Source organism: Ambystoma mexicanum, chromosome 11 (genome assembly GCF_040938575.1).
Source record: "Ambystoma mexicanum isolate Mex_15411 chromosome 11, UKY_AmexF1_1, whole genome shotgun sequence".
Lineage (NCBI taxonomy): Eukaryota > Metazoa > Chordata > Amphibia > Caudata > Ambystomatidae > Ambystoma > Ambystoma mexicanum.
The window spans coordinates 784301275-784328602 of NC_090934.1; the positions used below are offsets into that span (position 1 = coordinate 784301275).

Consider the following 27328-nt stretch of genomic DNA (forward strand, 5'->3'; position numbering starts at 1 on the left):
TAGCAGCATAATAATGTGCAAATATGCCGGGCCATGATAACAGAATCAATAATACCAAAAATTCTGTATCAGCATCATTAAAAGAAGGTACAGCAGCCTCAAAATGTGCAAACTTGCAAGAGCCAGGATGGTGGCATTTGACATATATAAAATGACAGTCCATAGCTAGCCAGAGAAGAGGAGATGATATGAAAGATACTAGTAGTCATAGATAAAACATGGGCTAGGAAAGTACGGAATAACTAATATTGACAGAAGGTGTATGTATATATATTCATCCCGCACAAACTAGATACGGGGCATGCTGTGCATGATATATACCATTCTGCCATATCCAATTTAAGACTAGTTCAACATGTCCGCCTCTTAATCCTGGCTATATTCAGGGAGGTGCACGCAGGGTCGCCATCGCAATACATGCCAGGTAAACAATCTGAAAACCTAAGCGCCGGTCGACGCACTCAGCAGAGCGCTGCTGCAGGATTTGAGCTCTGACTAAGACGGGACCATTGAGTCGGTAGGTTTTTAATGCAGTGGCGACACGCATTTGCTCTGTTTTATTCTGAGACAGAGTGTATATGTATTAAATACTTATTTATCGTATTAAGAAGAGGCTAGGACTAGTGAAGTTCCGCCGCCACATGCCGCATTACAGTTTGACGGAGGGAAGACACTTCACGGCCCATATTGTTCACTACTGTCAATGCACTACAGCAGTAGAGTGACTGTGGCTTGTTTTTTCCTTTCCTGACACACAGGATTGATGTGTATACCCTGGGGATAAATAGACCTTGTGAATGATTCCTCAGTTCACTACGGGTTAAGACACCCCCTGCAACACCAGTATGCCCACATATAGGGTATCGGTAGTTTTATCATTATAACACGTAACAAAAACTACAGGAGAGAGGTCACTTCTAATATATTTATTTCTGTTTACAGGAGAACACTCCATCTGCTTGCCCCAGCATTACGCACATATGGCGTCCCTTTTGGTGTCTTAGACTCTCCATGACTCATCAATGCAGCACGGTAAGTCCTTTCCCGGTCCCAAAGGGGCCAGGGTTCTAGCTACTCATTGAGCTCTTTTGAAAGAAATATCCCGGGCATAGAACACTCACTTCATGCTTCTTTAACTTTTATAGATACATAACCCAGGCAGTGAGGAATCACTTCCACAACTCCTGTCCTGTTGAAGGCCTTTGCATGCAAAGCTGAGAATATATAAAAGGCTGAAACACTCCTGTTTCGACGTTTTGTTTTAGTATGCCAAAGAGGCAAAAAGCTGTAGATTGAGCTATTGAAAGTTGTTGACAATACAAGGGTTTGTCTGTTATAACTCACCAGATGCTCTGTGAATATATTATATATTGGAACTTTGTGTTTTATGGGGAATATGTTAGGCTCACTACACCCTGATGGTATGGTATGTCATGTATGTTACATGTTTCACATGGTTATGAAAAATACACAGCAATTATGTTTTGAAAATAGATCTAGTAGACCATTTCTTTTTTGCATATGTGGTTGTGTCCGGAGTCGCCCTGATCAATTGTTTTTGGTTTAATATATAGTGCCTGGATTGGTCAGGGAATAGCCAGGTGCCCCTCATTTTGATATATAATAGTACCTGGCATATGGTTTTGGGGCACTGCTGGTCTTAACAAAAATTCTGAAGGCACTTTCCATGGCTTGTTTTGAATGCATGGCACCCATCTAAACAACTCTATTACTCCATACATTAACAGATCTGTGTGCACAGGTACTCCCTAGTAACACAATCTCAGTACAATGCTCTTGTTATCGCCAAAACCCTGATGTAACAAATTCCTGGTGTTGAACACACTACCCCTCCTGAAAATGAAATGGCCGTATTCAATTTGCATAACAAATCCCTTCCCAACAAATTTGCTGATGTTTGTTTTGAAAACAATAGTGGTGCTTATACCTCTTGGTTAACTACCTGCATGGGTAAATCTTCTTTGAATAGAACCACATTTTTTGCCCCAGAGAACCCCTGTGTGTCCATTACTGTACCTGATGTGCATGATTTTGTTGTACCTGTGTCGTTCATAAAAACAAAGGATTTGTTGCCTGTCTCCACACCTACCAGGGGTTCGTCTTCTGGATTGACCGTGACTGAGTGGATTGTGCATGTCACAGCTCTCTGTTGGCTGTCCTATTTAAGATATGTGTTGGACTCTGGGAATACGAAAGGGTTGCTGCCCACCACACTTGTGTATGATGTAACTGTGCAGTGAGGCAAAGCATTTTTGTCCCAAACTTGTGGGGATGGCTCTTGTGTCTGTTCCTGTGCATACACTGGTGCATTATTGGGCGCTGGAGGTTGCATCTGCTGAGGGTACGGGTGCTTGATATTGATACTGGTGCTGCTGTACATGCTGGGGTGCTTGCGCCGGCATCGTGCCGTACAGGATGCTTGGGAGCATTGTCTCGTACTGCTGCTGAAACGTAACTGGTGCTGCTGTTCCACTAGGATACACTCCAGGATTATATGCATACACTTGTCTGCATCCTACATTCTTGCGCAAAGTGATCCATCTTCCCACATGACCAACACGGTCCTGTCCCACCAAATCTCTGCCCCATCCCGCTAAATCCTCCTCCTCTACCACCCCATGAAACCATCATCTTCCCTGCAGATAACTTCCTGGGTAACCTCCCTAGTATCTACCCTGGTACCCTCGGTTGTCCGGATACCCTAGTATCTCCTTTCGGTCCACTCCGGTGCCATTCTTGCTTCTACTGGGGACGTTCTCTAATCCACCTGCTGTATGGCTGACCCTATAATCACTGCTCCTTCTGTACTCCATTTTGTCAATTTGTAACTTCGCCTCTGCGTCCTGCACGTTATCCGCCACTTCTTTTTCCTTATCCTGTCGCCTTTTACAATGATCCACTATAATTGCCTCAATCTCCGCCCATCCCTTGGCCTCAATCCCTACTACCTTATCCAAGTCTGTGTGCACCTTCCTGGGGAGTCCCTTCTTCAACATGTAGTAAAATATTGCTATTCATTTGTCCCATTATTCCCCTGTCTCAGCCCGCCAGATCTCCTGAATCTGCAATATGTACTGTGCTGGATCTTCATCTTCCTTCATAGTGCACACCATTATTGAATGTATTTCCAGTGTGTCTGCATATGATGTTCTTAATGCAGCCCACACTCTAGCTCAACAATAATTAAAGTGTGCCCCATCCTGATTTTCATCACCCATCTGTACCCCTGGATATCCTTTCTTCTTCCAAATGTCATCTGCTTGGTACCCCAATACTGCCACAAACAAATCTCCCACTGCCAAGGTAATACCTTCAGTCTGTTTCTCGAGTGCGTAGATCCAATTTCCCGCTCCTGTGGTGAGTGAGGGCAGCTCCTTGTTTCTATCCATATTTGGCCAGGGCACATACTATGCTCTGCTGGGTCCTTTGTGTAACAATGGAAACTGTGTTCCCACTTTCTTCATGGGTAACTTCTTCCCCCCTCGCTTCCCTTTTACCACTGCCATACAACCTGGTCGTGCTATTAATCTTGGTCCCCACAAACCCTCTACTCTTGAAATCACTCTAAGCAGCACCTCTCCTCCCTGTTCCTCGTCTGGCCCCCACTCTTCCTCCTCCTCTGGTACTCCTACTTCAGCCTCTGATTGGATGGATTCATAACATAATCTAAACTATCTGCTTGCAGTCGCCCTCCCCTATATCCTTCATTACTGCGACCATCACCCCTCGTTTCAACATGTACATCTCTAATTGTAGTGCTGTCAATTCTAAATAAAATATTGCTTGCTCTACATTCGTCGGTACCTAGCAGTGCTCTTCTCCTGCGTTACTCCTGCAGGCTCCGTGTCTGTCATTTGGAGCGCTGTTTCTAAATCTCTTTGTGCCCTATGTTCTGTTTCATCACTAATGGATTGTGCGCGGCACTCACTGTTAAGGGTTGTGGGACATTTTAATACGTTACAGGGCTTGCTGTCACGGGGCTGCATGCAGCACCTACTCAGGGTTAGTATACCCTGCAGCTGCAGGTGCTTGCATGGGAAAACACCCCTGTGGGGGTGGCGGGGCTGTGGGGGTTACGGATACCACTGTCTTTGTGGGTTGTTCATAGGGCACGGGTGGCACGCTCAGTACAGGAGTGACACAAGGTGCTTTTATTACTTCTCCCCTCTTTGAATCCTCTGGGACATCTTCCAAATCCTTTACCATTCTCCAAAGTTCGAGAATGCCCTTTTCTATTCCTCAACTTCTTTCCCGCCAAATAAGTATACATATGACCCAGAACCTCTCTATTATTCGTTCCTTCTTCGGGCCAGGGCTTATACATTCCCCGTCCATCTCGACAACCCACTCGTTGTGATATTTCATTATCTTTTCCCAGTACAGCGGAAGTGCTGTACAGATATATTCAGGGGGCGTCAGGGAACTCTTGTTGTATCTGAGCCTTTGCCTCGTAGCGCTAGTTCACCTCTTAAAACACTGATCAGCGGTATCAACCCCCCCTTGTCCTCCCGCTATTGTCCACCCTTCCTGTTACCCCTCCCTTCCCTCTTCGCCCTATCACACCACACTTTCTAATACCCCTCACAACTCTCCACACAATTCAACAGCCACTAATTCACACCACAACCATTCAATAACACCTTAAACCACAAATCAATAAAAACACATATTATATAGAGCCTTCCTCAATCTCCACTCTGAGAAAAGGGCATTTACTTCTTTACGCCCCCTTCTGCCGGCCAAATGGATCCCAGGTCCGCAATATAATGGCCTGACACAACAAATTCACACTTATTTACAAATGGTGTAGGCACATCCTCTTTCCCCTTACCCCGGGAAGAGGGCATTTACCTCCTCACACTCCCTTGTGCTGAGTGGAGGGTTCTCATGTCCTCCATATAAGGGACCTAACCTTTTATTTAATTCTGCAGTTTCTGCCTTTCCTCCACGATGAAGATTACCCAGGCGTTAGCGCAGGGAGTCTTGAATCTATTAAAGACAGAGGCAAGCACTATGCTTCTACTTCTTTAATGCTACTATCCAGCAGCCTTCAAATCTCAACAATTTTACTAACAAACAAAATGCCATTTCCCATGGAAATATACAAAAATGTCACCGTCAGTAGTGCGCCCCCGCAGTTACTGCGACTTTGGGGGCGCTCGCAATACTGGGCCTGATTACGAGTCCGGCGGTAGCCGTGCCGGAAACACCAGCAGGCTGTCGCCGGACCCAAAATACCATTCCGCCTCCGTGATTGCCGGAATCACTTGGGCATTACAACCCCAGTGACCCGGTAATTCCGGAGGCAGTATTCTGTAAATCCCCAAATTGTTTCCGGACCGGCACGTTCATAATGCGGCCAACTGACTCCAATTACTGCACCCAAGCAGAGCGAGGGTTGGGAGGGTGTTCCCCGCTCTCCCTGGGCACAGTAACAGGAGTCGAAGGTTGCAGGGGACAAAAAAGTAAAAAAGAAAAAAAGCACCATCCGGCGTCAGCTCTGACCCACATAAGTGGGAGGAACCAACACCGCAGGGATAGCGGGATGGGGAGTCTGGTAAAGAAATGTGGGCCAGGGGATGTGTGTAAAGTGATCTATTTGATCACTGCCCCGTGCCGTAATTGTCGTAGTCATTTTCGTCGGGGCAGTTACGGGCGGCGTATTGATCACATAAATTATTTCCAATGAGTCGTTCCTTGCTCTAGTAGTCTCTGCCCTAAACTTGAGCCAATCGGTACCCTCCAGCTCTACCATGTGACGTCCTGCCTGGGTCCCTTCCTCCTTCTTTTTGATGAGCCAAGTCCAAAGTTAACCATAACCAAACAATCCACACAATTGTCACAATAGGCCTAGAATGGGCTATTCAAATTCTGCCGCTCGTAGCGGCGCGAAAACCGAACTTGCTGCCCCTGCTGGCACCTTTACTTCATCGCACTCCTGTCCGATGCAAACTCATGGAGCCAATAGAGAACATACTATTAGGGTGGGAAAAAAATGCTGGATATGCAACTTGTCTGTGACATATCCCACGTTAGCTCCTCCCGGGTGTAACCTCCTCTGTGTATTTTACTGGGCGGGATAATGCTTGCCTCTGTGTCTTTAATAGAATCAAGACTCCCTGCGCTAACGCCTGTGTAATCTTCATTCTATGTCAAGACCGGAGGCTTGCATTATGCTTGTTCAAAGCTCCTTACTACTGTCGCTGCCAACTCCGACACCGGCTTAAAAGAAAAAGTCCAGAATGTGGAGTCGCTCGACCAGTCGGCCGCCTTGAGACTGTCCTTCAATGAGACACCAACTGAAAATGCTCTAGATGCCATGGCCCCTCTGACGGATTGCGCTCCAAACACTGAGGTGTCTATCACCACTAATGTCAAAATCTCTCTCTCTCAACCATCTGGTGATTGTAGCTACCGTCGCAGCTTGAAAGGGCTTTCTACGTGCAATGATCAGCTGGGAAACGCCTAGCAGCCTTACTCGCGCTGACGACCTCTCGTACACTTTGTTGCACTAGGCTACACACAACTTTGCATTGTTCGGGAAGCATGGATAAGAGGGAACGTCAGAATTTCCTTTAGCACGCCTGGCGATGCTAAATGCCACTGCGCCCGGGTAGAAAATCATCCTGTCAATCTCCAGTGCCTGTCAATCTCCAGTGCTCTCACATTGGAGACTCTCCTGCAGGAGACCAAGCATAGTAGCATGGATAATTTACCCGACAGTTGCTTGTCCAACAACAGTTCATTGTCCGGCCATCGCGTGAACACATCCAAAACTTTGTTGACGTCCCATAGCGTAGTATATCTAGGGATAGGTGGCTTCACCATCTTAACGCCCTTGAGAGTTCTCCCCTACTGAGGCTCCGTCCACTGGTATGTGGGCGGCCGATCTGGCGGATCTATACACTCTTGTCATTCGAAATGCCTTCCCTCCTTGTGAAAGGGATGCTAAGAAATTGAGCACCTGCACTAAAGGGGCTGAAACAGGATGAACACTCTCCTGCTCGCATCAGACCTCCCACCATTGCCATGCAGCGCCATAGCTCCTGAGTGTGGAAGGAGCCCAGGACTCTCTGAGCCTGTTCCAAAATTCCTGGCTTATTTCACTGTCGCCCGAAGTTCTGCAGGCCAGCAAATGGAGGCTCTGCATTTGAATCTGAGGATGAGGCTGCCCCTCTGGATCAGAGTGTAAGCCCTCCCAGAACAGTGTCCTCCTTGGGAAATCCGAGGAAAGTTCCAACAGTACTGGAAACCACGCCTGTGACTTGCATTCAGGCGCTTTCAGCACTACTTCCCCCTGCAGATCTTTGCCAGGGTCCTGGCCATCATGATAAATGGGGGGGGGGAAGGCATAGTGCATCGGACCGCTCCAATCCTGGAGAAACGCATCTGTACCCAGAGCACCCGGGTTCAGCCTCCAGCTGAAGTTCCTGGGAAATTGTTTGCTCGGGCGCTACACAAAGAGGTCTGTATGCAGAGGACCCCACAGTTCCTTTACCTTCAGGAATGTCTCCCTGTGAAGCCTCCAGTCGCTGGAGTCCCTCAGGTAGCGTGGGTTCCAATCCACTAATACATTCTGCGCCCCAGGCAAATATTCTACTGTGATGGAGACCTGGTTGCTCAGGCAATAGCGTCAGAAATCTTTCGCTGACTCCGCTATCATCCTGGATCTGGTGCCCCACAGAATATTGTTGAAGCAGACTGCTGAAATATTGTCCATCCGAAGAAGGATGCAACACTTTGCACAGTTTGTTGGGAGTGCTTTGACTTTGAATGAGCCTGCAAGTAGCTCTAGGCAATTGATGTGCGAGGTTAGTTCCTCTTGCGACCATCTCCCGCCTGTCTCCAATTGGCCGCACCTTGTGCCCCAACCTGACCTGCTTGCGTCTGACTCTATTATAAGGTCTGGGGCATCGTCAAAAATGGTGCGGCCGTTCCACGGCCTCCATGTTGTGGAGCCACCACTCCAGCTCCGCTCTGGCTTCTCCGTCGAAGGGAAGGAGTTGGTGATAACGCAACCCTCCCTGCAGGTGTCTTATCTTTAGCCTCTGTAGAGCCCTTTAATGTAAAGGGCCCGGGAAGATCACTTGTATCGTGTATCATGGCCGCTAGCAAGCCCACTGCTCTGGCTAGATTCCAAAGCGTACTAACCCGCTTCCGTAGTGTCCCCCTCAGCTCTCTTGATCGCTCCGTGCTTGGTGCTTGAAAGTTCTAGTGTCATTTTGGCTGTGTCTGACAAACCCTAGGAATTCCATACGCCTGCTGGGGATGAGATCTGACTTCTCCTGGTTTGTCAAGAAACCCAAGGACTAGACGAGACTGCTCGCCCATTGCACATGCTCAGTAACCGCTTTGTCCTGACCCAGGAATAGAATGTTGTCCAGATAGACTATCATTCTAGCGCCTGTCTCTCTCTCGGATCGCCGTAGCCACTGGTCTCATGAGTTTGGTAAAGACACAAGGAGCTGAAGACAGCCTGAAAGGCAGACATTTGAACTGCCAGACTTGTCCCTTCCAGAGAAAGAATAAAAATGGGCAGGGCTAGACTGCGACCGGTAGGGTGAGATATGCGTCCTTGAGGTCCAGCCTCACTAGCTAGTCTCCTTCCCTGAGGTTGTCCCGGAGGAGATGGATCCCCTCCATCTTGAAATGGCAGTATACAAGCCAGCTGTTGAGGCCTTTCAGATTCAGCACTGGTCTCACTTTTCCCTTTCTGTGAACCAGGAACATAGTGCTATACTACACCTCTCTCTGGGGAAAGTCTCTCTCTATCGCGCCCTTCAACTTGAGCTGTTCCAGCTCTACCTCCTAATAGCTGCGCCTCCGCTAGGGAGGTTTGCGCTGCTCGCAGGCTTTGCACTTAGTGCAGGGGGACTTGCAAATTCTAGCCTGAATCCTGCTACTGTCTGCAAGAGCCGGGCATTGCCTGATGACTTGCGCCAATTCTATAAATACTGGATAGTTCTCCCCCCTCGCCCACCGGAGGGTATGCATGTGGGGCTGTGCTCACCTGTACTTGTACATTGATGTTGGTAGAAACCTCTACCCCTGCGTCCCCTTAATCCTCTTCCTTCTTCCTCCAGACGGGAAGAAGGTGTCCTGTTGCCTCATCTCCCAGCCCTCGGCCCCTAAGGTTGTCTCTGAGCCTAAGAAGCGATCAACCGCTTGACCTCTGTACCTCCCGGTGCCGGCAAAAACACACCCATAGAATATATTCTTATAGAGGACTGCACTTTCTCGAGTGCAGTGAATGTTCCCACAAACTTGTTCATTTCTTTTGCGAATGTCTCACCAAATAATTGGCCTTGGTAGGTGGCCAAATCCCCTAGCTTATTGTAAATTTTGAGCAACATGCTCCTCCTTCTTTCTGAAGACAAGGTGCAATTCACATTGCCCAGCATGCAGACTATTCTTTGCGTTTGAGCATCAACCAGCTCTCCTGTCTTTTTTGCCTTCTCTGTGGTGTCCAGAATCTTGGCGATGGGCCGGCCAGATCCAACAGCTTGTCCTGGCACCCCTTCCCAGTTCTGTCCATGCCCTTGCGGGCGTCCTTGGTCGCCTTGGTGATGAAGCTGAGCATTCTCTGGCATCTCAGCTGCCTTACCCGGGAGCTTGGGTCTGGGGCACTCTGCCATCATTCGGTATCTTGCCTCCTTATCCAGATATTTCCTCAGTCGCAGGGACATATAAGCGGTCACTTTTGGAGATGAGGACCACTCCGAGGACCTACGGTGTCTAATGGCCTCTGGGTCGAACATATCAAGAGATTTCCTCCTCCTCTTGTGCCCCATGCTTTCTAGGCCTTTTGGATGGACCTGCTTGCGATGCTTCACTGCATCCATGATCCGTGGCCTTGTCCCCTATATTATGCACCCATGGTGCAGGGGGTAAGAGGCTGGGCTTTACCAATTTCAGTAGGAAAGCCTCCTTAAGCTTCAGTAATGCGTTGGCTGCCTCCTGGGGCTTTTCTCTCGTCCCCTTGTCTTGACCCGAGGGGGTGGAAGAGGCCTTCCTCTTCCGGGCCGTATTACTCCCCTGATGATCAACCCTGCCTTGCATTGGATGGCCCTTCTCCTGCACTCTCGTCAGCCTCGCCTTTGCCCAACTTGTGCCTGGACTGGTCTTTGTTGCCAATGAAGGCCTCCAGTGTCTCCAGTCTGTCTTGTAGGGGTTTAACCCCTTGTGAGACTGCCTGCAGTAGGGAATCCCCAGGACCCTTTTAAAATGAGGGTTAGGTCAGCATCTTCTTCAGAGGAACTTCACTTCCTCCTCCTGTCCCTCGAAGATCATCTCGCCCTCCTCCTGGCTCTCCTACTCCTGTGTGCTCTCGCTTCAGGTTTCAGCCATGATCCCACTAGGCACTGTGTCCTTCACTTTTTGACACTAATTGGCAGTGGCAATTGTTCTATGTGCGCACTGTTTCTAATAAATCTTTCTTTCACTCCAATATTGTTATTATGATTTTGTTTCTCTTTTCCTGATGTACTTTTTCATTCCACGCGTCATGCGCTTTCTGTACTCCGGTTATATTTGTGTCAGTAAGTGTGCAATCCAGACGCTGTCCGCCGTGTGACTGCGCCTAATAAGCTGAGATGTGCTCTTGTGGTGCTTCGATATGTGCCGAGTTAGAATACCGCCTCGGAAGTGCTCTCGCATCCGAAAGAGGGTGCTTTTCTTTAATGGTTTGCATCAGCGTGCCGGTCTGTGTCGTCAGGGGAACGCATTAATCCAAATGCGACATCTGATCGCTAATTGCCTGTTATGGAGACGCAAGCCAGCGTCTCGAGGTGAGCAACATTGCCCACAGACCGACTCGCATTTCTTGTATCTAATATACACTCGCGCACGCTGATCTGATCGGTGTGTGTGCAGGATTCTGCTAAAAAAAGCTGCAACACCTCAGTACAGAGTATAACTTAATAATGTTCTCTGGCGCGCTGCCTGTAAATATTTCAAGTAAATTAACGCTGTGCAGCAAAACACCTACGGGCATATGATAGTTTTAGCAGGTAGTTAATACAACAGTAACATTTATGAGACAACAGTAACATTAGGTGCTGCACATAATAACAAACCACGGAGCTTAAATAAAGTGGATTTAACTTGCTGAAGACAGCAAAATGAAGAGGAAGGGACCTGATTGACTGCACTTTAGGGCAGAGACCAATAGAGCAATAGAGCAGGAAAGGACACATGGGAACTGGTGTTTTTCCTGGAATAGTTTGATTTGTGTATATATATATATATATATATATATACATACATTTTAAAAAAAAAAAACAATTTCACTGAAAGGGACGTTATGGTTAAGTTGCACTAATAAGCTATGAAATTCAATGAAAAATCGTTGTTAAAGGGAAGTTATGGTTACAAGTAAAACCGAAAAACCCTTGAAATTCGCCAGTTATGGTAAGCTAAGCAACCATAACTCGCGCCACCACCGTGCACTGCTAAGACTAACATCCAGAACATCAAAGATGACATTACAAATGCTGCTGCCGAAATAAGGTAAGTAAGGGGACCGGGGAGGTGAAAGAAAAAATATATTTAAAAAATGGGACAGAGGGTGGGGGGAAGATGGCGGCGGGGAGAGCCAGCCATCAAGCGGCTGGGAACGTGGGCTTGTACCGGCGGTTCAGGCCCGTGTTCCTAGCCAACTTATTTGCTGGCTCCCGCTCCCAGGGTGCTAATGGACAATTGTATATTAGAGAACAATATAAAAGGACCAAAACCATTTTCTATCCCAAATACTTTTATCTAGTATACAATAAGGACCATAATCGATGAACCTTTATAAATGTCCACAGTCCCCTTCCCCTTTCCAGGCAATGAATCATTAAAACACCCGAATGGCAGGTGCATCTTTTGATAGATATGAAAGAACCATAGAACTCCTTTTAAAAACCCATTTGTTTGCAACACATTTATGTCTGTCATTATCAGCAGCGCATGCTGAGGATGGAAATCATCTTTCAATTGCATACGGTATAAGGCTCCACCATGACCCCATCCAAACCAAATCCATCCCTATTACTCACTGCACCTACCCTGCATTCTAGCTCAGTGTCCACTCTACCCTAATAATGTAACCAATGACCAGTGCTCATGGCTTGCAGCCATGGCCAGTCTCGAAATCCATTGGGCATGGGCTTCGGGCTATGCTGCATTCGCCGAGGGGCCAGGCCCACTCCCCACACACCAAATGTGTATCACTAGTTTTTCTACTTAAATTCTTACACTTTTCAAAAATAGAACACAGGACATATTTCCAAAAACATGCTTTCAGGTCCTTGCTAATCCTCGTCACGTACGTTTGTTGTAATCTAGTCCACCACTTCAGGCTGTAACCGCAAGCAGAATTTTTGTTCCCTTTCAAACCTACCGCTTCGGCCATGCCATATGCCCCAATAAACACATTAAAGTACACATTTCTCCTTGCTAACGGACAGGCCCTTTGCCCAGACATCAATGTTATATCACTGTGTTGTGTACTAAATTTTACCCTTTTGAAAAAAATAAAACGCAGGACATATTTGCACAACCATGCTTTCAAGTTCTTGCTGACCCTCCTCGTGCATATTGCTGCATTCTCATCCAGCACTTCAACCTGTACCCATGAGCAGATTTATTTTTTCCCATTCAAACCTATCCCAATTTTGAAATAACATTACCAAATAGCCGGTCCCTGGTGGTCATGTAACTCCATTGCTAGTCCCTCGTGGTCTTGGCCAGTAGCCAGATTGTCTGGGTCATGGCTTTAGGCCATGCCCCAGACATCTGGCCACTGCCCATGTCCACAAGCTATACCTCAGTCTCCAAAGGTATATATTTTTGTACCTACATTATGACACTTTTAAAAAATAAAACACGGACAGATTTGCAAGTGTCAAAATGTCCATACATACAATAGTCCTATAACCTAGCCCCCACTTGTTAAAATCCATTCAGACTTTGCACAAACATTCAAGGTTGGGTCTATAATCTTTCCGAAAACCTTTGTCCACATTTGTCAAAGGCAACAAAGTTATAAGCCATCTAAAAATGTTGAGACCCACCTTCTAATTTTGCCCCCTCGTGACAAAATCCCACCAGACTTTGCAAAACATTCATATCTAGGTCTACAATCATTTTGCAAACTGATGTGCAGATTTGTCAAATGGCACCACATTTATAAGCCTTTAAAATATTTTGGGACACCCTCTAATTGTATTCCCTCTTAACAAAACGTACCACATTTTGCAGAACCATTCAGAGTAAGGTCTACAATGAAAGTCCAAAATTCAATGCAGTTTCATTGAGTGGCACCAGAGTTATAAGCCATCCAAAAACTGATTTTCACCAACCCTGTAATGCACAAGTAAACATAGATACCCCAGACATTTCAGATGTACGCAAATATCTTAGGACTGCCCCCGACTGCGGACATCAGAGAAAAAAAACGCCTGTTTTTTTTGCTTTTTAAGGCCATGTCCCATTCCATCCTTATCACCCCTCACCTCTCCAGAGATTGTTTCATTAGTTTGGCAAGTGCAATGTTGTGTTTTTTAATGTTTTTACCATGTTTGTGGACAACAGCGGCTGTCCGCGAATCCAACATGGTGGGCGTTTCCAAATATATGACGCACCTCACGCTTTTCGCCATCCAATCAGCCTGGGCGTCTGATGTCTGCGAACCTCACGTCGGCCTCTGGGCCAATCGGATGCCCATCCACGGACCGAACAGGGAAGTGAGTCTGCAAACTGAAACCAGATATCACTAATTTCTTTATACCTACTTCTTGGTCATTTTAAAAACAAAATACTGGAAGGATTTACACCAAATTTACAAAAGCACACTTTCGGGACCAAGCCGTTAGAACATTTATTTTTCCATTGCGTGTATGGGAAAAACCGCTAATTTTGGCCCCCTCCTTGACGAAATCTCACCAAACTTTGCAGGATCAATCTGACGGGCTATATACTTTTTTTTTTTTGCAAAGTTTTGAGAGGATTCGTTCAGCTGAGGCGAAGTTATAAGCGGCCAAAAAAGTGCTCTTCCTATGGGTTGAGTGACTTAACCATAACTACAGGGCCACTACCGCAGGCCCTAAAATATATCTACTAAAATAAAAAGTTTGTTTGTAAATTGAGCTTTGAAGGCTGATAGATAGTAAGCATAATGTGTGCCTCCAGTCTTGACATAGAATCGGAGAAGTTCCCATTTAGTCTCTCTTTATCCTTTATCATAATATATACTGTAACGTTACCTTATAAAAAAACACTTTATATTACCACAAGGCTTTGCACACTCCATTCATCACAAAATCACTCCACACATACCCACTCTCCCCTTATTGCTTTCTCCCACAAAGGTGCACTTACATCTACGCGTTCTCCTGAGCTCCTCCGATACGTGGGTCCCATCAACGGCCTGCACACTCTGGGAGCGGCGCCCACTCCAAAGAGCAGACCAGGCTTTTAACAACACGGTACCTGTGAATCTCTCTTCAAGTCGTGCACAGGGGACTGGTCGCTGTAGGTAGGCACTGCACCCAGATGCATGGCTGGGACACCCCAACCTCATGGAGTGTCTAGGATCACGTGGGGGTCACTAAATTGAAAGGATGACAGCCCAAAAACCTAAGAATAAAAACTGCATCACTTTGTAAGGGAAAACAAGGTTTATTACATGCAAAAAGGATCTGAGACGGTCCTTTAGAACCGAACTGACGCAGAGCTTGTCTTATCTCAAGACATAGTTGAAAAAACACATAATAATGAGTACAGCATTATTCCACCATCCTCAATGGCTACCGCCTATAGAACATGCTAATCCCTCTATAGTCCCTTGACCGATTGGCCACATCTATGCTACCCCCATTCTCCTAAACACGTGGTCCCCTAGATTGTCACTGCCGAAACCAGTTAAATGATTGGTGGGTTCTTATCAATAGGCATATATTTGGGACCATCACGTGATGTGTACCCTCCTGTTCCAGACACAATGAAAGTAATTTGGAAAGTAATTTGACGAGGCCAGCACTGCTTTTGATGAGACAATAGACTTCCTCATTAACCCAGATGCCATGGCGCACACAAGCAGTATCCCTGACCTCATACTAAATTTATTGGCCTCACCTCTGCTGCTCCTATTCCAAATCACAAGATGTTCAAGACACCGCTCACCCTTATGTCCTCCCATTTCCAGGTGCCCAGGGATGACGTGACCAGGGCACTGCTCTTGAGTGTGAATTTCGAGGAATTGTTTGCTTAAGTTGTGTGTCTAGGTGTAATTCATATGGGGTGTCTGCTGCGGGGCAAGGACAATAGTGTTCTAAATCTTTGCTTGGCTCTTTGGCATCACAGAGCCTCATTCATGCCCTAGTGTCATGTGTCCTTCAGAGGGCACATCCATTCCTGCTCTTTTACCAACTAACATTCCGTTCCCATCACGTTCAGGCCCCGCAGCTGGATACAATCAGTGCTGATCTGCGCACCATGGGTGCCTCTGACTTCGGCTTCTCTCCTGTGGAACGGGAAAGGGGATTTGTTTTTGCAGATGAACTACCGGAGCCGAAGCTCCACCCCAAGGCCTAGGCCTGTGTTCTCTTCTGTGCATCGTGCACTAGGCCTTAACACCAAACATGGTGACACTTCTGCCAAGTTAATACACTGACCTCGCTCCTACCATACTATCTTGCTGACTCCATCGTACGCTTATTTCAAGCCTTCCTTCACATCACGCTATCCCACGTTACTACCATACATCAACTAAATACCAGGCATATAATACTGCCCTATCTATTACCTCTGCAACCACAACACTAATATAATTGTTGCTCTTTCTGTGTTGTTATATATGAGTATCAAAAATGTGTCAAACCTAAGTAAGACAATATATGTGCTGTCCGCGGCAGACCCTTCTCTCTGCTCCCATAATGTTGCTCTCTAATAGGTTTTCCTCAACATGGACCGCTTTGCCTGCGCTGTAAGTGCATCGCAGCATTATTTTGGTCATTATTAACATGAATTTGCTTCAGAAGGTTGCTACAGAAGGTTGCTACAGTTTAGTGTACCAATTCTTAGTTTCCTTCCTGTTTTTAAGAAATTCGTCTTTTAGGATCTTCATTAAGATATTGCCACATGCTTTACAGTTAAAGAAACATTTATTTATGCTAGTGTAGGTTGGCATACCCAACTCCAGTCTAATGGGTTAAATGGGTGTACTCATTGGTAAACCTAATAAAGGATTCCAAAGTCCTCCCTTTTGTCTTCCTATCTATAGATGTTATTTTCTGTTTGTAGGCAATAGCAAGGGATATGAAGCTGTAGTCACTGTGAAGAGTAGCATGCCAACCACACCCAACTGAAGGGTTATCTGAAATGGAATGATAATATTGGTTAGAAGTATTTAAAATAATTGTGCTAGTCTGAGATGCAGTTAGTCACTACTGTATGGAATGTTCTCTTTACCCTGAAGCCCTCGTTGATTTAGAGAGTGAAAATGCACACAGTAGATATATCTGTCTTTTCTTGGACCTTCCTTTTACCTTTTGGATACTCGCATGTTCATTTTTCTCATGCTCCTGATAAAAGCCTTTCCTGTGAAATCACAGAACAAGAATGTGTAGGTGTACTTATAGCAAACATTTTGCCATTCAAATCTGTTTAAAATACAACGTTAAGACGGTTGTGAGATTCATTGAAGCGAAGACTTAACTCCTTTTGTGTGTTGGTAAAAATGTGATGCTCTTTACATAAAACACCCAAGTTGTACGTTTTGATCACGCCAATTGTGCATTGCACAGCTTTACACGTCATATTACTTTATTATTTCTTGTGAACCAGTTGTGGATTTCTGTAGTACTGTAGGTAACTGTTTTTTAAAATATAGTTGCTTTTTTAAAATCTTTCTGCTCAGTAAATATGGGTTCCTCTGTCAGGTCATTGAAATGCCGTTTGATGGATAGACATTTAAATTCAGTTTTAAGATTATGGGGTCACCTTTAGTCAGGCTAGCATCTGCAAAATACTGTTATTTAATGGCAGTTTATGGGAAACAGAATATTGTGGCACATCAATTTCACAGGTGTGTTTTTTATTTATGACCAAGACATCAGTTCAACCCACTTTCTGTTTCACTTATTGGCAAATTCAAAGAGGTTCTGTTGGCGTGGGTGTGCCTTGCTCCAATAACACACACTACTCAAACTAACTCTAATTATCATATATAGTAATGTGTAGTGGTCTTTTATAGCTCACTTGAGCCATTTTGGAGGCCTCACTGTGTGTAGCTCTGCAAGACCATGATAGAGTGATGTGGTTGTTAGTGGGATAGAGTGAAAAGTAGGTTCAAAGAGTTTATTGTTGATGCTTGCCGGCCGAAAGCATCTTATTCCTGAGTTTAGGTGTGATTCTGTATGGCCGATTGGTACAGAAAAAGACCTTGGGGGTGTGTGTGTTATCCAGAAGGGGAGCACAAGAATGATAAGTTGTTCCGCACTGCAAGGAACTGGACATCCACTGGTAGGGATTGGGGATAGGACTGTAGATATTAGTGATGGTGCTGCTCTGCTAGTGTGGTGTGTAAATAAGGAGTTGGTTGCCATATATACGGTTGATTGTGTAAAGATGTAGAAAGGTGAGGATGCAAGTCTATTAGAAGGGGATGGTGTGGTTCAGATACTTTGTCTGGTACTCGAGTATTTAGCTTTGGCCTCTGTATGCAATGCTTCTTTCATTCAGTCCTTGCATTGGGTAAAGGGTACAAGGAGAGACCTACCCGAATGAGCCCAATGACTAGCACTCCTGGCTAGAGCTTTATGCACTGGCCTGTTGAAACCTTGTCACTGCATTTGTCTGAATCCTTTCAAAAGGTCCTTTTCTAATGAGGTGACTGTTAACTTGTGATATGTTTGTATAAACTAGGCAGCTGTTACAGGGTCCAGTCTGGTCAAATTAATCCTGCCTAGGTGCCTTTTTGGATGTGCATTGTGCAGATATTAGTTGAGATAAATGTAGCTATAATACTCCTACGTCCCGTCCCCTTGCCTCCATACTTTTGTGACATTGTGTCCTTTGGGATGGGACCAGAGCACATGGAAGCATAAAAAATGACTTTTTGTTTTTTTTATTTTTAGGTGGGGCCACCACACATGGTCCGTAAGTAACCCTGCCTTCTTGAGCTCTGCCCCACGCATGGCCCTTCAGACTTTTCTCTGCGCAGTCGAGGTCGGACGCACTTATATCGTTTTTTTTCTTCCCACTTGTCCTACATCTTCCTGCCCCGGTTTCATTGATTTCTTCTCCTCAGTCTGTGCCGGGGCATTTGGGATTTGTGCCCTGTTCTTTGTGCGAACACCGTTTCAACGGGCAGATCTCCATTTTCTCTCTTTCTCCAGCATTGGATCTTTCATGGATTCACATGCTTTGAATATTCCCCGTCGTCAGGCTGGGAATCCCTGGTACATTGTATAGACCCTTTCCCGTAGGAAAACTTTTTCGAAGCTTATGCGTCCTATCCACCTCGTTTTGTATCATGCGTGCCCGTGCCGTCAGGACGTCATGATATAAATACAGGCCCCGCCCCCGCGCTCCCTCAGATTTCAACCGTCTTTCAAAGCAGTGGGATCCTCGTGGTTACTACTAGTGAAAACTAGGTTGTTTTTTATTTTTTTGTCTGTTTCGCGTAAGCGAAGTTCAAATTCTGGAGAATTATGTCTGGAAAGGCGTTATTTCGCCCATGTGCAACCTGTGGCCTCAAAAAGGTTTATGAAGGAGACGGCCACATGGACTGTATCTACTGTCTCCACCCGCACCACACGGCGGAGACATGTGAGATATGCCAGGGTTTCTCCCAAAAAACCCTTAAGGACCGTAAAAGAAGGCTGGTCGACTGGCTTAATGACGGAGCGGGTGCCTACCCGGCTTCGGAAGTTGGCTCCACGGCCTCCAGGAGCAAGTCGGAGCCTCCATCGAAGAAGGTGCGGCCAGCAGAAATTCGCGCTGAGGACAAGCATAAGGGGAAACATGCTGGATCCTCCTCGTCACATAAAAAGCCCTCCTCCTCCTCATCATCTAAGACGGAGAGGCTAGCGCTGTCTAAATCCTCCTCAGGGGACCGTCCCAGGTCTTCCGTGAGTCGAGAAGCTTCAGCCGGGAAGTCGGCATCGAAATCGACGACGAAGTCTAAGGGCTCGACGACGACGACTTCCTCGTCGACCTCGGTGTCATTGACGATGCCTATTACCGTTCAAGCAGCAGCGGTTGGGATTCCTTCGTCGACGGAGACTCAGTCTATGGCTTGGCTGCCTGAGGTCTATGACCCGATCCCCCCTGAAGTCTTACTGCAGCCAGACACGGCCTGCTCGGCGGAAGGGGAAGGTGACATGGTTCTGCAGCCATCGGATTTAGGCTTACGGCCTTCCACGTCGACGACGACGGCGAGTGCGAGCGGGGGTATGGTACCTATATCATCCACGTTACTGAACCCCCAGACAGTTTTGTCTCTGGATGTGCTTAATACTCTTCAGAAGCTACTACAGCGGCTGGATACCCAGTTCCCTCAACCTGGGACGTCATCGTCACTTTTGTCTGTACCTTCCGTCGACGAGCAAACTTGTACGGCTCGCTCGTCGACGAATCACCCATCGGCTCCCCAGGCGGTGAAAGATCGTCCTCGAGCTCAGGAGGAGGGTGAGTTGTCGGAGTCCGACTCTATACGTGATGACTCGGGGTCAGACATCTCCCTGTCACCGTCGAGGGACCCGACATGGAATTCGGATGTAGAATTGGAGTCTACGAGGAGCCAGACACAGCCATCTCCCCCTGATGATGTGGGAGCCTTCCATGCAATGATGGGGAAAGCGTGTTCCGAATTCGGCTTGATTCCTGAGGAGCAGAGGAAAGACTGTTTCCTTTTTGACCATATGGGTCAAAGGAGAAAATCAGTATTTGCCATCCCAATCCTTGACCACGTGTGGCAAGAAGGTCTCAAGACGATGCGCCATCCGTTCTCGGAACCAGCCATAAAGGGACGGATCGAGAAAAAGTTTAAAGCTCCGGAGTCCACTCCAAAATGTCTAACATCACAGCCTCTGTCTGACTCGGTGGTGTCGGCGGCAGCGGCTAGGAAGGCCAGGGTCCAGCAAAAATGTTCAACGCCACCGGAAAGCGAGGCTAGGAGGCAGGACGCATTTGGAAAGAAGGTGCTCTCGGTCGGAGCGACGACAGTAAGAGCAGCCAATTCCTTAGCGATCGTGTCACGATATGATAGGGAAATGTGGCACAAATTAGCCCCTATCCTAGAACACCTGCCAGATGAACACCGGAAAGCAGCTATGTTACTGGTGCGGGACGGCGAAGAGGCCTCGAACCACGCTATTAATATCGCAGTTGACCTAGCAGAGTCTGGTTTCAAACAAATCAACCATGGAGTAGTGCTTCGTCGACAAGCGTGGCTCAAATGTACTACTTTCCGTCCTGAAGTACAGTACAAAGTCCTGGACATGCCATGCGAAGGGGAGCACCTGTTTGGCGAAAAGGTTGATGAAGCGCTGAAAGGGATGAAAGAAGACACGGATACTGCTAGGTCCCTCGGCGCCCTTCAAACGGGTAGAAATTTTCGCTCTTTTCGCCCCTTCAGAGGTGCTTCTGGAAACTCCCGCTTTGGAGCCTCGAGGGACCGTGGATTTAACAGGCCCTCGTACTCTTCACAAGGGTTCAGACGAGCGTCCCAGTCGGCACGTGGAAGCAGGGACTATCAAGCCTCCAGGCGGCGAGGCTCAGGTCCGTCGTCAACGAAGAACAAGCAAACCAGCAACCAATGACGGCCTTTGGAACGTCCTGGGGGGTCGAGTCTCTCATCACTTCGACCGATGGAAATGCATCACCAAAGATCGATGGGTCCTAGACACGATTCGCATGGGTCATGCGCTGCAATTCAAAGACAAGCCTCCGCGTCTTCCTCCTTTATTCTCGACACAGCCCCACCTCCAAATCCTACGACAAGAGGCGGCGCTTATGTTGCGAAAAGGGGCGGTAGAGAGAGTTCCTGTGGCACAGGAAGGCCAAGGAGTTTATTCCAGGTTCTTTGTTGTCAAAAAGCCAAACGGCAAATGGAGGCCCATTCTCGACCTGAGGGTACTCAACAAGTGGCTAAAGAGCCAAAAATTCAAAATGCTAAAACTCCAAGAGGTTATCAGATCGGTACAACCCATGGACTATCTATCATCACTAGACCTTCAGGATGCTTATTTTCACATCCCAATACGCCCACGACACAGGAAATATTTAAGATTCGTCGTCGGGAGAAAGCATTTTCAGTTCAAGGTCCTCCCGTTCGGGCTCAAGTCCTCCCCCAGGACGTTCACCAAGTGCTTGGCCCCTATAGCGGCCCATTTAAGGAAGGATGGTCATCATTTCTATCCATATCTAGACGACTGGCTAGTCAGAGGGTCATCCAAAGAACAAACACGAGACAGTCTACGAGCCACAATGTCCATCTTACAGGAACTGGGCTTCGCAATAAACTTCAACAAGTCCTCAGTAGAGCCTTCGAGGACCTTGGTCTTTCTAGGAGCGGAGTTTCATACACACACAAGCCTGGTGAAACCATCCAGCGAAAGAATTCAGAAACTTCAAAACAAGGCGTCGGAATGGAGAGGCGGTACCAAAGTCTCTGTGCGCAAGTACATGTCCCTGCTAGGGACCATGTCGTCCTGCATTCCGTTAATAAACAACTGCCGTCTGTTTATGAGGCCTTGCCAGGAATTTCTAGCGGACCGTTGGGCGCAGAGCAGAGGTCGCTGGTCCGCCAGACTGGTCGTCGACGAACAACTAGTTCAAGCACTCGGCTGGTGGAAAGTGTCTACTCATCTAACGAAAGGGATGCCTCTACTGGAACCAGAGTTCCAAAAGACGGTGGTGACGGATGCATCGCTGAGCGGATGGGGAGCTCATCTGGATATGTTACAGGTACAAGGCCAGTGGTCTTTGCAGGAGTCCTCCCTGCATATCAACCTGCTAGAACTGAGAGCAGTGCGATGGGCTCTGAAGTCTTTTCTTCCGCAACTGAGGGACTCGGTGGTGCGTGTCATGACGGACAACACCACTACGATGTTCTACTTGAGGAAACAAGGAGGGACACGTTCCAGGTCCCTATCGACGGAGGCACAGAAAATCTGGCATTGGGCCCTGCAACACAACATGCAAATCTTAGCGTTTCACCTACCAGGAGTGAAAAACGTGGAAGCCGATGCCCTCAGCAGAGAAATGAACGAAGTTCACGAATGGGTGCTGAACGACCAACAACTTCAACAAGTATTCAAGGAATGGGGACACCCTTCCATAGACCTGTTTGCAACGAAGAACAACAAGAAATGCCATCAGTACGCAAGCAGATGGCCTCAGCAGGGCTCACTGGGGGATGCGTTCTCATTCCCATGGACGAACAAATTCCTGTACGCATTCCCTCCTTTTCCCCTTGTCCGGAGGACGTTGCAATGGATCCTCAGGTATCCATGTCGGGTAATTCTGGTGGCCCCATACTGGGCCAGACAGGTGTGGTTTTCAGACCTACTACACTTAGCGGCGGCGGAACCGATGAGATTCCAGAAGACCCCCGACCTTCTGTCTCGACAGGAGGGTGTCGTTTGGCATCACGACCCGGACAGCCTCAAGTTGACGGCCTGGCTCCTGACTTCGCCGAATTTGGTCGGCTAACGATTCCGGAGGACTGTCGACGTATCCTGCAAGCGGCAAGAGCACCTTCCACAAACGCCTCATACGCGTACAAATGGAAAAGGTTCTGTCAATGGTGTAAGGATCAACCAGGTTTGGCCCCGCAATCGATTAGGCCGGAACAGCTCCTTCCATACTTGCTGTTATTAGCTCAAAAGGGCCTGTCGGTGTCGTCAATAAAAGTACACCTAGCAGCCATTTCCAGGTTTACTCGTCGACGGCACTCGGCACCATTGTTCAGCGACCGCCTGATTAAGCACTTCCTTAAAGGCCTCTTTCGGAGTTTCCCTCCAGAGAAGAAATTTCCACCGGAGTGGAGCCTCAATCTGGTCTTAACGTCTCTTATGAAGCCTCCTTTTGAGCCAATGTCATCATCGTCTCTAAAGTTTCTGTCGTGGAAATTGGCCTTCCTGGTGGCCATCACTTCAGCCCGACGTATTTCAGAAGTTCAGGCTCTAATGGTAGACCCACCATACTTGCGATTTTTCAAGACCAAGGTAGTCCTAGCCACTAACCCACAGTTCATACCAAAAGCTCCTTCGGTGTTCCATAAACACTCCTCTATTGTGTTACCTACGTTTTTTCCGGAGCCATGCTCGGGAGCGGAGCGCATGCTACACACATTGGATGTAAAAAGGGCTCTCAAATTTTATCTTCATCGTACGCAACCATTCAGAGAAACGAGACAGCTGTTCGTGGCATATGGTTTGGGTGCTAGAGGAAAAGCCATTTCAAAGCAAGGACTATCAAGATGGGTGTCATCTACTTTTTCGTACTGCCATTCCAGGGCAGGGAAGCCTCTTCTACGACGGCCGAGAGCTCATTCAACTAGAGCAGCGGCATCGTCGACGGCACTGTGGGCCGGAGTCCCTCTAGGGGACATCTGCATGGCGGCTACCTGGGCGACTACACACACCTTTACCCGCCATTACTGCCTGTCGCAGCAACATGCCGAAGACACCCGGATGGGACAGGCGGTGCTTCGACACCTATTCCAGTAAGGTAAGCCCCGGCTGCGGGGTTGCATCCTGTGGAATTTATGACTGTATGTGGTCCGTTTTTTCCTATGTTAACTATTACTGATGTATACATGATCATAGGGAACGGCCTTTACGAAGAAAGTATATGGGTTTGCATGCACGCCTCCTCTTGGGGGTAGTACTGCTATGTAATCTATTCAAAGCATGTGAATCCATGAAAGATCCAATGCTGGAGAAGGGAATAGTTTCTTACCTGTAACTCCATTTCTCCAGCATTGGTATCTTTCATGGATTCACATGCGCCCACCTGCCTCCCCTGATCATGCAAACCGGTTCCCCCACTACTTTGGGGGCCGAAATCTGAGGGAGCGCGGGGGCGGGGCCTGTATTTATATCATGACGTCCTGACGGCACGGGCACGCATGATACAAAACGAGGTGGATAGGACGCATAAGCGTCGAAAAAGTTTTCCTACGGGAAAGGGTCTATACAATGTACCGGGGATTCCCAGCCTGACGACGGGGAATATTCAAAGCATGTGAATCCATGAAAGATACCAATGCTGGAGAAATGGAGTTACAGGTAAGAAACTATTCCCTTCTCTGGAGTGCTTGGGTCCGGAACATGGGTGGGACTCTTGTCTCCACTGCTATTCACTCTCTGTCCGGGCACTCCGGCGTAGGCTCGTCAGGTGGGAGGAGGTGTTACAACGGCTACCTCCACCACATTTACAGCAGTTCATCGATGTCCGGTAAGTTCCTTCCTTCCTTTCTAGGGCACCCCAGCCAGGGTACTCCTTGTGGTTTCGGGAGGTTCCAAGTGGCTCCTGTTCCAGGGTTCTCCCTGAGGTGTCCCGAAAGGGATCTAACTTGAATTCTGGAGTTTCTTCCAAGGTTCCCCGTCAAGGGGCTAAATCGGTCAGATTTTCCTTGGAGGGTCCCCTTCTGGGAACTAAAATGAAGCCCAAAGTTTCTGGGGCTACTTTAACCGGGGTTATTCCTGAAGTGAAGTTTAGGAGGATAAGTTCCCTATTTGGGGAACTCGCGTCCCCTGCACACTGTTTGCGGCTCAATAAATAAGCCCAACTTTTCAGAGACTGTTAACCAAAGCAGTGGGTAACAGTACAGTAAGTTTTTCTTTAGGTATTAATTTCAGTTTTCTTATCAAAATTATTCAAATCAGTCAGATTTCAATTTCTTTTCTTCAGTTGTTTGTCTTTTATTGACCGTGTTTCGAGATAATCTATCTCTTCTTCAGGGGCTGTTTTTTTAAATCATATCTATAGAAAATGTTCAAAAATGTACAATTAATCGATCATTCTAATATTCATATTTCAATATCAATTCAAACAGAACTCGTTATTATTTAATTAATCAAAATAAGTAGGACTTGAGCTAGACTCATGCATCTGTGTCGACATTGTGTTCTCTCATATTACTTAACTAGAACCTTCATTTCTTGATAACATGTGTAATCAGTTATCACACTTTTTTAGTCTAAAAAAAGAAAGACTTAAAATAAACTCATACTTCTGAGTAGACATTATGTTCTCACCTATTGCTTGAGCTGAAACTAAGACCTGGTTTCCTTAATATGCGATTTAATCTGTGATTATGCATATTTAATGCATATTTAATAACATCCATCTAGTGATATCCATCACTCATTTTACTGTGTTTTACTTCTTATTGATTCCATTTGGTGTATGTTTCATCATTGAACCTATTTGTATATTCGCTCGTGGCCCATATGTTAAATAGATGTTAACAAATTGTTGACCTTACTTTTTTCTGTCCTCTTTTACTGGATCACTCTGTTAATGTGTAGAGGGTCCTTCATATCGATGTCTTCCTAGTTTATTCTTGTCCATCTAGGTAGATAGAGTTTAATGAATTCCTCACCAAGTCTGTCTGGCTCAAATTACAGTTTGGATCAATTCAAGTGCCAGTGGTTGGGTATGGATTTTCTAATTGAGGTTCAGGTTTCAACAGCTTGGACCCAGGATTCTCCACATGTCTGTTTTGGGTAAATCAGGACATAACATATGTTTTAAAAAAAAAAAGGAAGTGAGGCTTAACTTAATTATTCCCGTAACGATTCATGTTAAGTGAGTTCTAATACCTTGTCTTCACTCTGTAAGTGAAAGGAGAGTAGGTTGACGGTGTGCCGTTACCCATGCAGCAAAGGTTTCGTTTCCTCGAGGGATCTAATTAAAAATGTAACAGTGTTTTGTTTGGCTTTTTATAAGCTTAGATTCTGATAGTGTCCCTTATTTCAAGTTCCAAGTTTAAAAAAAGTAATTACCTGAGGTATCCTGTGTTTTTCTCTCCAGAGGTCTGCTGTTCTGCTGCTAGCCGTTTCTCGCAAGATGGCCGTGTATTTAAAGCTGCATCAACGCGTAACTCTGACATCCTCACATAATACGTCGATGATGTCATATTTGTAAACGATGCCTCGTGAGGCACTTGTTTTCGTGTTTAAAGATTGATATTATTCTTTCATATACTAGTGATGAAATGATTAGTGTATACTTAGTGAATTAGTATATGATTCTTTGTATTCTTATTCAAACTATGATGTTCAGACTATGGTGATTAGTTTAGTTTATGCTAATGAGATTATCCCGAGGATATTACATCAAAGAAATCACAGTTTTTGTGGTTACTTGGCTAGAACATTTTTTTGTAATATAATTATAGGCTAAGCTGACAGATATTTTGTAATAACACAATGTCTGTTTTACATGCTAATATTTACATAGTTATGCTAATTAGTTCCTCGAGTTGTTACGGGCTAGGTTCTTTAGATGGAAAAATCCATATGGGAAATGTGTCCTGAGGCTGCCTAACTTAAGCATGATTACTCAAGCTGAGTAAGGCATAAACTAATGTATGCAGTCTATAGCTTATTAAATGTTGGAATCCGTTCAAATGTCTTCTTAGAGCTGATGTAACTTATCGACTCATGATACTAGTGTAAACATGCTTTGTATTATGGGTTTACCTTGTTAGTGTGACTAATATGACCGAGTTAGCCCGAAAGGACCATATCTCATTGTACTTGTCAAAAGTCCCTAGGTTAGATAGTTTGCTCTTTCTTATCTGTCTCTACTGAGTGCACACTCTACTGGCTATGTTGTTGACAATATATGTCTTCAATTTCAACCCAAAAATCTTAAAATGTACACATACATCAGGGATTCGATTAAAAACAATGTTTATTTGTGATTGCTAAGATGGAGACATTGATATACATCAAAATGTAAAGGTCAATCTTAACCCCTTTAGGGTTTCTATGAACTTTTGAATTTTTTATTTTTTTATTTAATTACCATTTGTTTATCGGTTGTTTATACATCGGCCAACTGCTCACACTTTTGTTTTACATTTCAATTTAGTAGTGGATATAATTCAAGACATTCTGATGCTTTTGTGAATCATACTTTCAATCTTTTGTCGCCATAAAATGCGCTTCGCTTGAGTTCACAATCTTCTGAAGAACCCTTTCCATCTAGCCTAGTCTCGAGGTTTCCTGTAAAGTGTCTAAATAAATACCAGGATCACTCCAGAGGACCACCAAATAGGGGGTATAATCGAAACCTGCAGGAT

At 46.2% G+C, this 27328-nt stretch overlaps 1 protein-coding gene across 6 annotated transcripts in view; it reads left to right on the forward strand.

Moving 5' to 3' along the window:
• Window positions 1-27328, forward strand: part of STK33 (serine/threonine kinase 33) — a 1615433-nt gene that overhangs the window by 53769 nt on the left and 1534336 nt on the right. For 5 of the 6 annotated variants that reach the window (XM_069623713.1, XM_069623715.1, XM_069623714.1 and 2 more), the window contains exon 2: window positions 943-1032. The exons of the other annotated variant lie outside the window; for it this stretch is intronic. In XM_069623713.1, coding sequence (XP_069479814.1) covers window positions 1012-1032 — 21 coding nt within the window. In that variant the 5' untranslated portion in view covers window positions 943-1011. The remainder of the gene's footprint in view (window positions 1-942; window positions 1033-27328) is intronic. 6 annotated transcript variants of the gene reach the window in all.